The sequence below is a fragment of the Falco rusticolus genome, chromosome 9 (genome assembly GCF_015220075.1).
Source record: "Falco rusticolus isolate bFalRus1 chromosome 9, bFalRus1.pri, whole genome shotgun sequence".
NCBI classification, from domain to species: domain Eukaryota; kingdom Metazoa; phylum Chordata; class Aves; order Falconiformes; family Falconidae; genus Falco; species Falco rusticolus.
In genome coordinates this window covers 19,909,695-19,921,898 of record NC_051195.1, presented here as the reverse complement: position 1 = coordinate 19,921,898, position 12,204 = coordinate 19,909,695, and the positions used below count along the sequence as shown (strand labels likewise).

The following is a 12,204-nucleotide window of genomic DNA, read 5'->3' as shown; positions in this document are numbered from 1 at the left end:
AGCTGTTTGAAGTGCTAGGGGGCGATTTGGCTGCCCCTCGGGAGCTCCGCTGCGCGGGGTCCCGCTGCAGCGCGGGGGGCAGGGGTGGGCTGTGGGGAGCAGGGCAGGGCTAGGGGGCAGGGGCAGGGCAGGGGGCTCCGGCTGCCCCGCGGCCGCCCGGCTCCAGCCCTGCCCGAACAAAGGCGAGGCGCGCCGGGAGCCGCGGGAGGGAGGGAGGGAGGGAGGGAGGGCGGGCTGGCAGGCCGGAGCCGGCTGCCCGAAAAGGCTTTTTTTTTTTCTTTAAAAAAAAAAAAAATCTCCAGGAAAAGAACTATCCAAACGCAACCCGAGAACTTTAAAAAAAAAATTACACAAACGCACAACAACACGAAAAGGTAAATAAAAATTATTTTAAAAATTAATAATAATAATAAAATAATGGCAAAATAATAAGAAAAGCCCTAACTCTCGGTAACTCCCACCCCCTAGCGCAGACCCTGCCCCCGGCCCGCCCCACGCCGCGCACGGGGCCGCGGGCGCGCAGCGCGGCGCCGCCCGCTTCCCCCCCCCCCCCCTCCCCCCCCCCCCCCCCCCCCCGCAGGCGGCAGCGGCGGCGGCGGCAGCGCCAACGGCCCCGCGGCGGCGGCGGCGGCGGCGGCGGCGGCGGGGGGAGGCGGGCGGCGCCCGGCGCCCGCCCCGCATCCCGCCGGCCCCGCATCCCGCCGCGCCGCCGGCCCCAAATGGATTATCTGCGGCTGGTGCTCTCCTGCCTCGTCCCCCTGCACGGCTGTCTGGCCGCCGGCAGCGCCCCAGGTACGGCCCCGGCGGCTGGGGGGTGTCCCCGGGGGTCGGGGGGGTTGTTTTGACAGGTGGTTGGCACCCCGGAGGATGGGGAGAAAGGCGAGAGCGGCCGCCGGCGGGGGTTTGCTTGCGGTGGGCAACTGGGGGAGATGGAGGCTGGGCGAGAAATAGTTGGCGTGCTTGGCGTGCGAGGGGCGCGTCAGCCCGAGTTTATTCTGCTACGTTTGACGCGCCCGGTTAAAACTACAAAGCGGAGCCGCGCCGGGCAGTCGCTGGGCCGGCCGGGCTGCGGCGGGGCTCGCCGAAGGCTCCCGGGGCGGGCCGGCCACCGACACCCCGCCGCGGGCACGGCGCCGAGCCCCTTCCCTCCGTCTTGCCTCCGCAGAGCTGCTCCTGTCCGGCAAACTCGGCGAGTATGGAGTGACCGTCCCCTTCAGCGCGGACTGCCGCGGCCGCTTCCTCTCGCACGTGGTGTCCGGCGGCGCGGCGGCGGGGACCGGGACCGGGACCGGGACGGGCCCCGCCGCCTGCCCCCCGCGCCCGCCCCGCCGCCTGCCCCGCAGCCCCCTGGATGGGCCCCCCCGGCACGGCGCCGCCGGCCGCTTGCTCTACTTCAACGTGACGGTGTTCGGGAAGGAGCTGCACCTCCGGCTGAGGCCCAACCGGCGGCTGGTGCCGCCGGGCGCTGTGGCCGAGTGGCAGGAGGACTTTGAGGTGCTTTTCCTAGAGCCCCTCCAGCAGCGGTGCCTCTTCACAGGCGACATCTCGGGCATGCCCGGGGCCGCCGTGGCCATCAGCAACTGCGACGGACTGGTAAGCTGGGGCGGTGGGAGTGTGCCGCCCGCCTTCTGCGGTGGCTTTCTCGTCAGAGGTGGGACGTGGTGGCCTGAAGTGTGATGTTTCGGTGGTGCGTGAGGTGGCCGTGCCGTACGTGGCCCTTGACCAGTGAGCAGCTATGGGTACCCTTGCCCTGTGTGGCTTGTGGCATAAGTGGGGCAGGGCACTGCGTGAGAGCGCTCCGACCAGTGTGCCGCTACGTTTATCTCAAGGGGTTGAAAGAATTGCCTGTCCCATGCCTGAGCCGCCTCCTGCCCAGAGGTGGACCGTGCCAGATGCTGTTGTGCCCACGGGCTCAGCCCCATCCCCGGGATGGGTACCCACGCTGCCAGTGATGCTGCTTCATCCTTTTTCGCCCATGGTTTACCTTGGGATGGCTTCAGGAACTTTTATCTCTGTGTTTTCCACCTCTTAAATGAGGCTGAGTGAGCTCGAGCATCCCCTGCAATCACTGTTAGCAGGCAGGCTTGTGGCCTCTAAGCATCTTTTTAGGGGAGTACCTATTTTTTATTTTTTTCCCCTAATTGCTCACATGCTCAGAGCCTTTTGGCTTTCTGATTGCGGGGTGAGCACAGTTCAGTCTTGGTAACTTGCTGCCACAGGGTTTAATTGCTTAAATGGCTCCGTTACCTCCTTATCTCCAGTGCCTGGTCTGCCCGTAGGTTTTCTACCTTTGACACACTCGAGGAACTGCTTCTTATTTTTTTCATACCCTTTGGCCCATTGCCCTTCAAGTTGCCTTTGAGCCAATGTAATTCTCGTTTTAGGTGCCCGTGTTTGCTGTTTTCTCCTGGTACTACTTATGTTACTCCTGGGTAGGAATAAACGCCTTATTTTGCTTTATATATATATATATATATATATTTCTTTTTTGGTTTATTCTGGGAGTCCCTTAAGCCAATTTTGTCTGCAAGCACAGTTTGGCATTCCTTTCTTTTTATACAGTGCCTGGTGTTACTATACAAGCAGAAATGATAGAGCAGCACAGCTAGAAATACGTATGTCGCCTACATATAGTAGTTTATTTTTTTGCCAACAATTTTAGCACATAATCCATAGCTTTTGAAGCATCTTTTTTGGAATCAGCTGAGGCTGTGAACTACAGAAGTTTCACCGTCACATGGGTCGTGCTGGGGCTGGTGCATTTGGGCAGGCTTGAAAGCTTTAAAGGCATTTCCTATAGCTCCAGCAAGCAAGTAGTAGAGCTGCATCTGGAACGAAGACCTGTTTTTAAAGTGTGCAGGCTGTACTGCAGTGCAGGTATCATTTCCGTTGGCATTGTGAGCGAAGGGATGCTGGAAGCGGTTGGCAGCTGAGTCCATGTCTCACCATGGTTGGGAAGCAGCAAGGACGGTGTTAGGGGTTTTCTCTCCCTCAGAGCCCACTCTGCTGTTAGGGTCCGTCTCAAATGACTTTAGTTTAACTGTTCCAGACTTTTATAGGCTTTAACCCCAAGTTCCCCCATCTCAGCCCCTTGCACACCTCAGGTGGGGGTTGTCATTATTTTTGCCCTTGTTCCAGCCATCCCTTGGCTGCAGGTGGTAGCGATACTGGTTTAGGGTGTAGCCTGTACTGCAGGATGCTTTTGCATGTGGATTTATTCAGCCACACCTGTCTGGCCATCCATGGTACCTCCAAGCCCACTCTTTTAAGCTCATGTAGAGGAAGAAGTGGCTTTTCCCCCAGGATCAGCAGCTCTGGGCACTTGCTTCATCTTTCTTTACCTTCATTAACCCCTGCTGCAGCCAGCTCTGCAGGGGGTTTGCTGCTGCTTTGCAGGATGGGATTAGCTGAGCTGGCTGCGTTGTGCTGATGCGCAGGGCTTCGGCGGTTTGCAAACGCTGAGGGCTTCTGCAGGATGTTTTTAGTGCAGCCCCATTTCTGAAGTATCTGGGACGTGATGTTGCTGATGTGTTGTCTCGCAGATGTTTTATTTCTTCATGAAGAGCTCCAGCAGCACTAGGGAATAGGAAAAAAAAATAACATTTTTCTTTTTTAGTTCCTACAGTCTATTTATTGCTCCGTGGCCAACAAATAAATGCCCTGGCCTCAAGCAGCAATTTCCCATCATCTGGCAAAGCACATGTGGCGATTGCAGTCTGGGGGAAGAGGTCAGGAGGACAGAGCTTGAGGAGAGGCTCTGCTTCTTCCCCAGTAAAGAGGGTTTTGTGATACATCCAGTGTAGCAGTTGGTTTTTCTCTTTCCTGGATTTTCTGGCTGTGGAGGTTGCTGCATGGTCCTCTGGCTTAAGTTAGCATGATGGCTTATATGTGCTCAGGGTTCTTCCCCGTTGGAGGAGTCATGAGACCAAGAGGACCTCAAAAAAGCGATGAAAAGAACTTGATTTAGCAAATGGAGCAAGAAACAGAACCAAAACGCAGTGATGGGCATGGATGGGATGGGAGGATGGTATTCATGACCATGCTGTACCTCTAGCAGGACCCAGCAAGGAAGCGGTAGAGCTTCTGGGAGGGATGTATGCGGTCAGGAGTGTTGTTCACGTCGTGCTAGATAGGGAGTAATTTAACATGGGGAGCACCAGGTGGAGGTAGCTTTGTTGCTCTCTGATATGCACATACCCTGGAATTGCTGTGCACTTTTGCTGGAAGTTACCCACAAATTTCAAAAGGGGATTGCAGCTTTTGCATCCCAGTATAGCGTGCACTGTAGACGGCATTTGGCTGCTTGTTTCTGGTCAGAGGAAGCCTTGTGGGATGCTGTGGATGAAGGCTGTGTACACAAAGAGCTTACGCTGTGTATAAACAGAGACTGAGATTATAAATAATGAGGGGAAAAAACACCCAGCTCTTGAAAAAGAGAGTACACATTAAATCTTTCCTAAATCCATATTTAGCCATGTAAGTGAGATGATTTTTTTTCATAGATGCCAAACCCATGGCACTGTCCGTGGCTATTAGTTGCTGCAGGCATCCATGCATGAAAATATGGGCTTTTTTTTTTTTTTTTTTGTAAGGGTGTCTCGTACCAGGGTGGGAAGATGCTGTCGTCCATAACATAATTTCAAAGCTGATCTAAGCCACCAAATTCCTAACTGGTAAAGTAGCGCTAGGCAGAAATCTCCCCTGGCAGACACATCTCACTACATTGAAGGCATCCCGTATCTCCATACCGGCTTTAGCAGCCTGTGGTTGACCTTGCTTCCTTCGTGCTTTGCTGGTTGCAGAGAAGGGTGAAGAATTATTGTCTGTAGGCACTGTATTTGCTTTTTGTCGCTGACTTTCCCCCCACTCTTCTCCGGGGTTATTTGCACCAAATGGCAGTGTGCTGCAAACTGTAGAGCCAGCATTTTCCATCCCAGTCGCCCTGGCTTCCTTTGGATGGGTGGCAGCAGATAAGCAGAGCACAAAAGCCCTCAGGAACGGTAATTAATGTGGAACGAAGGGAGAAACAGTCCCCATAATGATGCCCCAGTGCAGAAAGCATGGGTTTGTCTTCCAGGATTTTTGTTGCAGCTCCTGAACTGTGGGGTTAATTTTGGGACTAAAAAAGGTGTTGGTTTTAATGCCCAGAGCGGGGGATGACCCTTTTGTTGCATAGGTCCCCCTGTCGTTGGCTGGTTTGGTTTTTACTTGGGTATGAGGGCTTTTCTCCCATGTGATAATCCTAATTTTTGGCAGTGAGATGAAAACAAGGCCCCATTTGGGCTGAAAACCTAATTAACTAATTAGCACTGAGCATGTCTCCATGCCTTCAACCCACCAGGACCTAGTTTTGAATCCTGGTTCTTGGGTCACCTGGCAAAGCCAAGGTGGAGCAGCTCCCTGTCTGTAGACATCCCAAACCCTCTCTTGCCTCAGTATGAAGAGCAGGGAAAAGCAGTCAAGGAGTGCAGAGTGTCATGTTAGATGGCTTGCAAAGTGTTGTGCAAAGATGGCTTGAGAGGTACCAAAATAGTGACTGAGCAGCTCTGGACCATGCCCTGGTGCCACACATGCCGTGCTGCTGCAAGGTGCTGTCCCTCTCTGCGCAGGGCAGATGCATCTCTCTACTTATCCCCCGATGCCCTCGCCAGGCAATCTCTGGATGAAGGGGGAGCGGTGGCTACGACAGTGCCTGTGTTCATATAGCCTGGCTTTCTGGGACTTTTTGTCCAAATTAAGTGTGAATCGTGTAGGAAAAATACATACTATGCACGCAGCTGGATTTCCCCCTCCTCAGTGCTGTTTGCTTCTCTGGCTGAGTGGAGCTGCTTTATTAACTTTTCCACATTTCAGCTGTGTTGAAGTGTCAGAATTTCCTGAATTCCTGTGGGAGTTGGAGGTTTTTTTACCCAGCCGTGATGGAGGAGTTGCTTACCCGGGGTGCTGGGGGGTCCCCCCCTTAGCGAGGCTGGCACTGGGCCAGCCGAGCCAGTTCATCTCTCCCATAGCCTGGGGAGATGCAGAAGAGCTGGAAAAGAGACTTCACCCTCTGTGAGCTTTCAGAAGGGAGTTTGGTGTTTTCCATAAAAGAAGAAAAAAATAGTATTTTCTTTCTTTCCAGTGGAATTGTCTTCAAAGGGCCGTTTTTGAGTTTGGGAATGACCTTCTCTGAGAGCTGCAGACAGCATCTCATGTTAGAAATATTGGTAGTGGTAGTCCCACCTTCCCAGATTTAATTTGATTTGGTGCTATTAAACCAAATAAAACTGAGGGTTGGAGTCACAAGGCAAATTGATCATTGAGGGTGGGATTGATCACTTGGCAAGAGTCTAAGGAAAGCTTGTAGAGGCTTTTCGGATGGCGTCTGGCCTCTCTTGCTGCTACGTTTACAACCTTCGCAAAATGCAGAAATACAACCTGAACTGCTCCTTTTTAAGACTGGGCAGGTTTGTGCATGCCTCTTGCAATGGTGTTTTTGGTGTTTTTGTGTTTGTGTGGGTTTTTTGGGGTTTTTTTTGTAAATGCCAAGGCGACTGCTGCGGTTTCTGTTTCATTTATTAGGCTGCTCTGATCAGATGTGCACACAAGTCCTTGCGGTTCCCACTTTGCCTGTTGGTCATCGCTGCAATCAGCAGCGTGTTGCATCCGGCCTTTGGGAGAAGGCACAGGCGAGAAAGCCTGGGCTGCTTTATTTCTTGTGCCATATATAATTAGTCACGAGCTGCAGAGCAGCACAAACCCAAGTGGGCTGTGGCTCAGGACCAGGCTCTTTCATATTTTAATCCAGCCTTGCCCCAGCACTTTCCTCCGGCCGCCTGACTCAGCAAGTCCCGGCTTTCGCTGTAAACCCATGAACTGGCTTTGGGGTGCCTCGTCCCAGGTGAAACACCCCGTGGCAGGGCTGCGAGAGGGTAGTGGTGTCCCAGCAGACCTCCTCTTGGGGCAGGCATTACTGCTTCTGCCACTGAGCTAAAACAGGATGCTGGCAGGGGTACCCTGCATCATGCATCAGGTGCTTTTAGGTAGCAGGAGTGCCACTCCAGCCCAAATTTGTAGTGATGTGCAAGTTGAAAGCAAGTTAGTTGGTGGGAAATCATCAGCGTAATTTGGGTATATAAAATCCAAGAGTGTTTTTGATGCTTGTGCTAGATGCCCAGTGCTTTGTCCTTCCTAGCTACTAATTTTTGTATTAAACCCACCTCCTCTTATTGTATAATAAAGAGCAATGCCTCGGACCTGCCCCATCATCATTGACTTGCCACCCAAGCGCATCCAACTTGCCACTTGGACCTGATCTGTGATTGACTCCTTGCCCTGATCTCTGCCTCACCACCACCACCTTGCCTTGGTGCTCCAGACTCTTGGTTGAACCTTGCTGTGATCTTCACCTCCTTGGCCGGAGGTGTTGGGACAGGCCCTTACTGGAGAGGTCCTGCCCTGGTGACCTGAATGTCTCCTGTGGGAAGGACCTGAGATACGTGTATCAGGCAAGTTGATCCTAGCACAACTGCCTGTACTTAGATTCCTTGGGAAGAAAGTAAAACAAAACCAGCCAAAACCCTGCTTTGCAGAGGAGTTAAGCAGCTAATAAAACCCAAGTGGAGCAGGAAATTTGATGAAGTCTAACAGAGCCAGGTTGGCTGATGCCACAAGGAATGCAATGGTACGTGAATGTGAAGGGGATCCAATGACCCAGGTGGGCTTGGAAGAGCCCCAGCTTTTCCTGGCTGTTTACAGAGCCCAGCTCACGTCTTCATACAGCTCTGTGCAAAATGTGTGTGTGTATATATATATATATATATATGTAATTTTTATTTTATTGGATGAAAACAGTTCCAGTACCCCAACCCTGATGAGGACTCCAGTAGGTACATGCTTTTGAAGGCTTTTCTGTAAGAACAGATCCATATGTCCTGCCTGTGCTTTCCAGGCAGCTATTCAACAGCAGGCAGCAGTGGGCAGCCTGGAGGAAGGGGCACACGCCTGTGGGATGGAGGGAGCTGTGAAAAAATGCTGGGCTGGGAGGGGGCTGCCTGTGGGATGGAAGCCAAATCCTGGCGATCCTTTTGCTTGCCAGAAGTCCGAGCCGGCTGGCACTGCAGTGTGTGAGTGCTTGGGCTGATGTAAGGGGAATTTGGTTGGAGCTTGGTGTTAATTAGGAGCAGGTCAGTAGCTGGGACATTTCCAGCGATGTTTGCCCTTCCATTCATCTTCCCCATGTTTGGGACATGCAGTCCTAATGCTTTCCAGTTTCTCTGAAGGGATTCTCCTGTGTTAATACTCAAGCACTTTGTGAGGCAGAGATGATGGTTTCTTTACGCTTCCTTCTCGCTGTGATTGCAGATTGTAGCGTGAGTGAAATGGCAAGATTCCTCCCTGGCACTGTGGCCCTGGGGATTTGGAGGGTGCAGGGAGGCGAGGTGGTGTGGAAGCCTGTGCATGCAGCCTGTATCCCCTGATGTGCAGGGTTAGGCAGAAAAACTTGTCGCTGATGAGAAGGAATAGAGTTTCCTAGCCATATAGAGGCATAACTTGATTCGTCACCAGGTTTTCTTTGGTTGCTTGGTTTGCCCACCCCCCCCCCCTTTTGTTTTTTCCCCATCTACAGGAGAAATTAAGGATCATCATACATGAACACGGTAATAAATCCATCCCAGTGTCATGGAGTAGTAACAAGACACCCGGTTTATTTGGGATGCTTTACTCTTTGCATTCATGCATGCTCTGCATCAATCTTTAATGCATATATTGAGTGTGCATGTACACATATGCATATATAAAAGCACACCTTTTTTTTCCCCTTTTCTTTGTTTCTTTCTGGAATCCAGGCTGGCCTCATTCGGACAGACAGCAACGAGTTCTTCATTGAGCCCCTGGAGAGGGGGCAGCAGGAGACAGAGGAGCATGGGAGAGCCCACGTGGTGTACCGCCGGTCAGCTATCCGGCAGGATGGTGCTGAGCCCCGCCAGGACCTCCACCCTGAAGGTAGGGGCTGCTGGAATCTAGTCTTTCCCAGCAATTGTTCCCTCCCAACTGTTTCTTGTGGGGGGAGGGTGTCTTCTTCCACTTGCCCTCTGTCTTGTACATCTCACCCCATGGCTTTAGGCTGGCTTTAACCACTGGTTGGGTCATCAGTGAGAAGAAAGGCAAGGAAATGCTGGGCTTTTGCTGGAAACTTTGAAATTCTTCGAAATTTGTTAAAATTGGATGAGTTATATATGAGTTATTCTTCCTCTTCGAAGAACAATAATCTCCTAGATGGGTGTGATCAGGCCCATGGGTGATCATATCAGCCTTGGCATTGAAGTGGAGTTGGGACTCGGGAGAAAAGGCGTCATGAGGACTTGGTCCGATTTGGCTGCTGACTGCGGCTTGAAGATGTAGGTGCTGCAGTCTTGTTTTAATCACCTATCTGCTGTGAAATGTGGTGTTGATTTGACTTCTTAACAGCTGATAGAAGCCCTTCCTTTTCCCAGCGTTCATAATTAATTTTGCTTTTCTAAAGCTTTGTTCTTTTTTTTTCTTCTTCTTTGCCTTGAAGGAGAAAACGGGGCTTTTTTTTTAATATAACATCACTTAGCTGTGCGCTACACTCTGTGTGCATAAATCACCTGCCCACTTCCCCTCTCACCTGCATAAAGCTGAGCTCACCCAGGAGTTTACAAACACGGGGTCAATGTTGTGCAACAGCACTCTATAAACCTATTTATATTTACACAGAGGTGTTAGTCTTTCTTGGTGTTTATTTACCTCTTGTGGCACTGTAAGCAGCTCCCTGATTTTTAAAAAAGTTTAAAAGTCTTCCCCAGTATGCTTGTTGCTTTTGTGGCATCGCTAATAGAATTGCAATTGAGTGTTTTAAAGGTGCTGTTGGGTACAGGGTGAGGGATGCATGAAGGGTGAAGGGTGCTATGAAGGATGGAGGATGCTCTGCCTGCAGCTATCTGCTCCCAAGAAGCAGCCCCCAGCTTTGTACTTGTCCTCCTAGCTACCTTACTGCATCCCCAGGTGTCCTCCCACCACCCAATGGACAGTGCAGGACCATCGTCACATAGATGTGTCTTTTAGTGCTGGTGCTCCCAGTTCAGAGCCGTTTCCCCATTGCAGTGCAGGGTGGATCAGCGACCTGGCTGGAGTTAAAGATCCAGTTTATTTTTCCGGCTTGATTTGTATTTTTTTGGAATGTCACCACAGTGCCAGGTCAACTTAATGGCTGTTTCTTTTTCTGCCTTGCTCAGTGCCCGGTGTGCGGGTGGGTGATCTCCCCAACTCCCTGGAGCTGATGACAGAGCGGCTGGGGGACGCGGATCGCAAGAGGCGCCATGCCAGGAAGGACGACTACAACATCGAGGTCTTGCTGGCAGTGGACGACTCGGTGGTACGCTTCCATGGGAAGGAGCACGTCCAGAACTACGTCCTCACCCTCATGAACATAGTAAGGCTTGGCTGCGGGGGGCTGTGGCTCCCACCCTTCCCTTACTTTACTGCTCTTCCCATGCTGCAAATCTGTTATCCTGGTAAAAAAATGTGTTTGGGAGTGGGGAAAGTGCTGCAGGAAGGGCTGTTCCTGCACACAGACGGCTCTGGCATTTAATTGCTGTAGCAATTGGAGTGATGGAAAGCAGAGTCCTTTTCTGTTCATCTCTGCCATGTTCCCCTGGCCGACAGCACGGCCCAGCATGTTGGTTGCCATCACCATCTGTCACCTGAGTCCAAGAGCATCTTCTTGTTCTCCTGGCCAAGACCATCTTCTTCTTGTCGCCAAAACCTCAGCAAATGTGAGGAAAGAGAATGGTTGTTGATTATTTAGTTTGAAATGAATTTTTTTATTTATTTTGTAATTATGGTGCTTTATTTTTTGAATAAAATTTGTTGATGGGGAAGATTTTTATAGATTTTCAGAAGTTTTTTCACATTCCTTGGAAAACCTGGGCACCTTGAGGATTAGTCAGATGTGTTTGAAAAGGAGTTTATAGCAGCTTTACAGCAGCCCTGCTTCCACCCGGTGGCACAGGGCAGCCTGTGCTGACTCCCTACACTGCTTATCTTTCCTTTTTAAGATAAAAATGTACATACTCCCCAAGTCCTGAGAGATGTGGAAGGATCAACATTTATTCATCTAGTCATCTCGCAGGTTTGCTCTGTTGGCACCTGAATGATTGCAGATAGGGTCTGCAGATCTTTCGTGCACTCTCCCATTTTTTGCTTTGTTTTCCATGCTTTATCCTCGCCTCTATTTTTAAGTACTTAATTTTTAAGTATTTTTAAGTATTTGTGTGATGATGGAAAGTGTTTGAGAAGCACAACCAACTTGGAAATAACCAGGCTATGAGGATGCTTTTGCTTTTTGTTTGCTTGTTTGTTTGGGCATTATTTCTGCCCTGACAGGCAGGCTCAGAGCCATATTGCCAGTAACGAAGGGAAAATTGTCAACATAAGGGGTAAAGGTTTATGGGATTAGAGGCCAAGCATAATGTGGCCAGTCCCAAATAGAGGAGATGTTGGCTTTAAAAAGCAAATGCCTTCATGGCAACGTTTTCTTCTCTGGTGCTCTATTCTGATGCCTGTGGTTGGATGCTCTCAGCATCACTTAAGTTCCCTCTCTGAAAGTGTCTACCCTTTGCTTATTAAATCCTTCTGCACGGGGGAAGCTGCAGGGTTCCCTATTCTGACCCCGGGCTCTTCCCACGTTACGGGGGTCGGAGATGATGTCATTTTTCCTTTCCGATCTGGGGGGATGGACGGTTTGAGCGCCTGGGGATTGTCAGCTCTAATCAAAAGGTTGGTTTTCAGGCGCATTTCATGGTTTATACCCCGCGGGCAGGACTTTTCAGGGAGTGAATGCACGGGGTGCTGTGCTGGGAGAAGGGAGGACCGCTGTCTATTCAAATAAAGGCAGCACTGGAGACTATAATGAATTAAATGAAGGGGGGGAAAAAGCAGCATCAATGAAAAGAAGGAAAAAACCAGGATAATGCATGCAACAAATACTTCCCCCGAGTATTATTTCCTTCTGTATATTCTTCCCCCACCCCCTTCCCTTTCTTTCTTTCTGGTTTTTAGTGCGTTTTCTTTCCAGCTTTGCCATGACCTCTGTCCGCCTCCTCTTCCCTTGGCGCCGCCTCGTTTCCTTACCGGCTCAGATTGCCTTAAAATACCCGATTCAGCAGAAAAAAAAATGCTTGCTGGCCTGGATGGCAGAGG

The 12,204-nt window shown here is 50.9% G+C and overlaps 1 protein-coding gene across 4 annotated transcripts in view; it reads left to right on the top strand.

The window, feature by feature from the left end:
• The first annotated feature begins 608 nt into the window (after positions 1–608).
• Positions 609–12,204, top strand: part of ADAMTS14 (ADAM metallopeptidase with thrombospondin type 1 motif 14) — a 39,313-nt gene continuing 27,717 nt past the window's right edge. For all 4 annotated transcript variants that reach the window (XM_037400310.1, XM_037400309.1, XM_037400308.1 and 1 more), the window contains exons 1-4: positions 609–792; positions 1,166–1,593; positions 8,829–8,985; positions 10,239–10,435. In XM_037400310.1, coding sequence (XP_037256207.1) covers positions 720–792; positions 1,166–1,593; positions 8,829–8,985; positions 10,239–10,435 — 855 coding nt within the window. In that variant the 5' untranslated portion in view covers positions 609–719. The remainder of the gene's footprint in view (positions 793–1,165; positions 1,594–8,828; positions 8,986–10,238; positions 10,436–12,204) is intronic.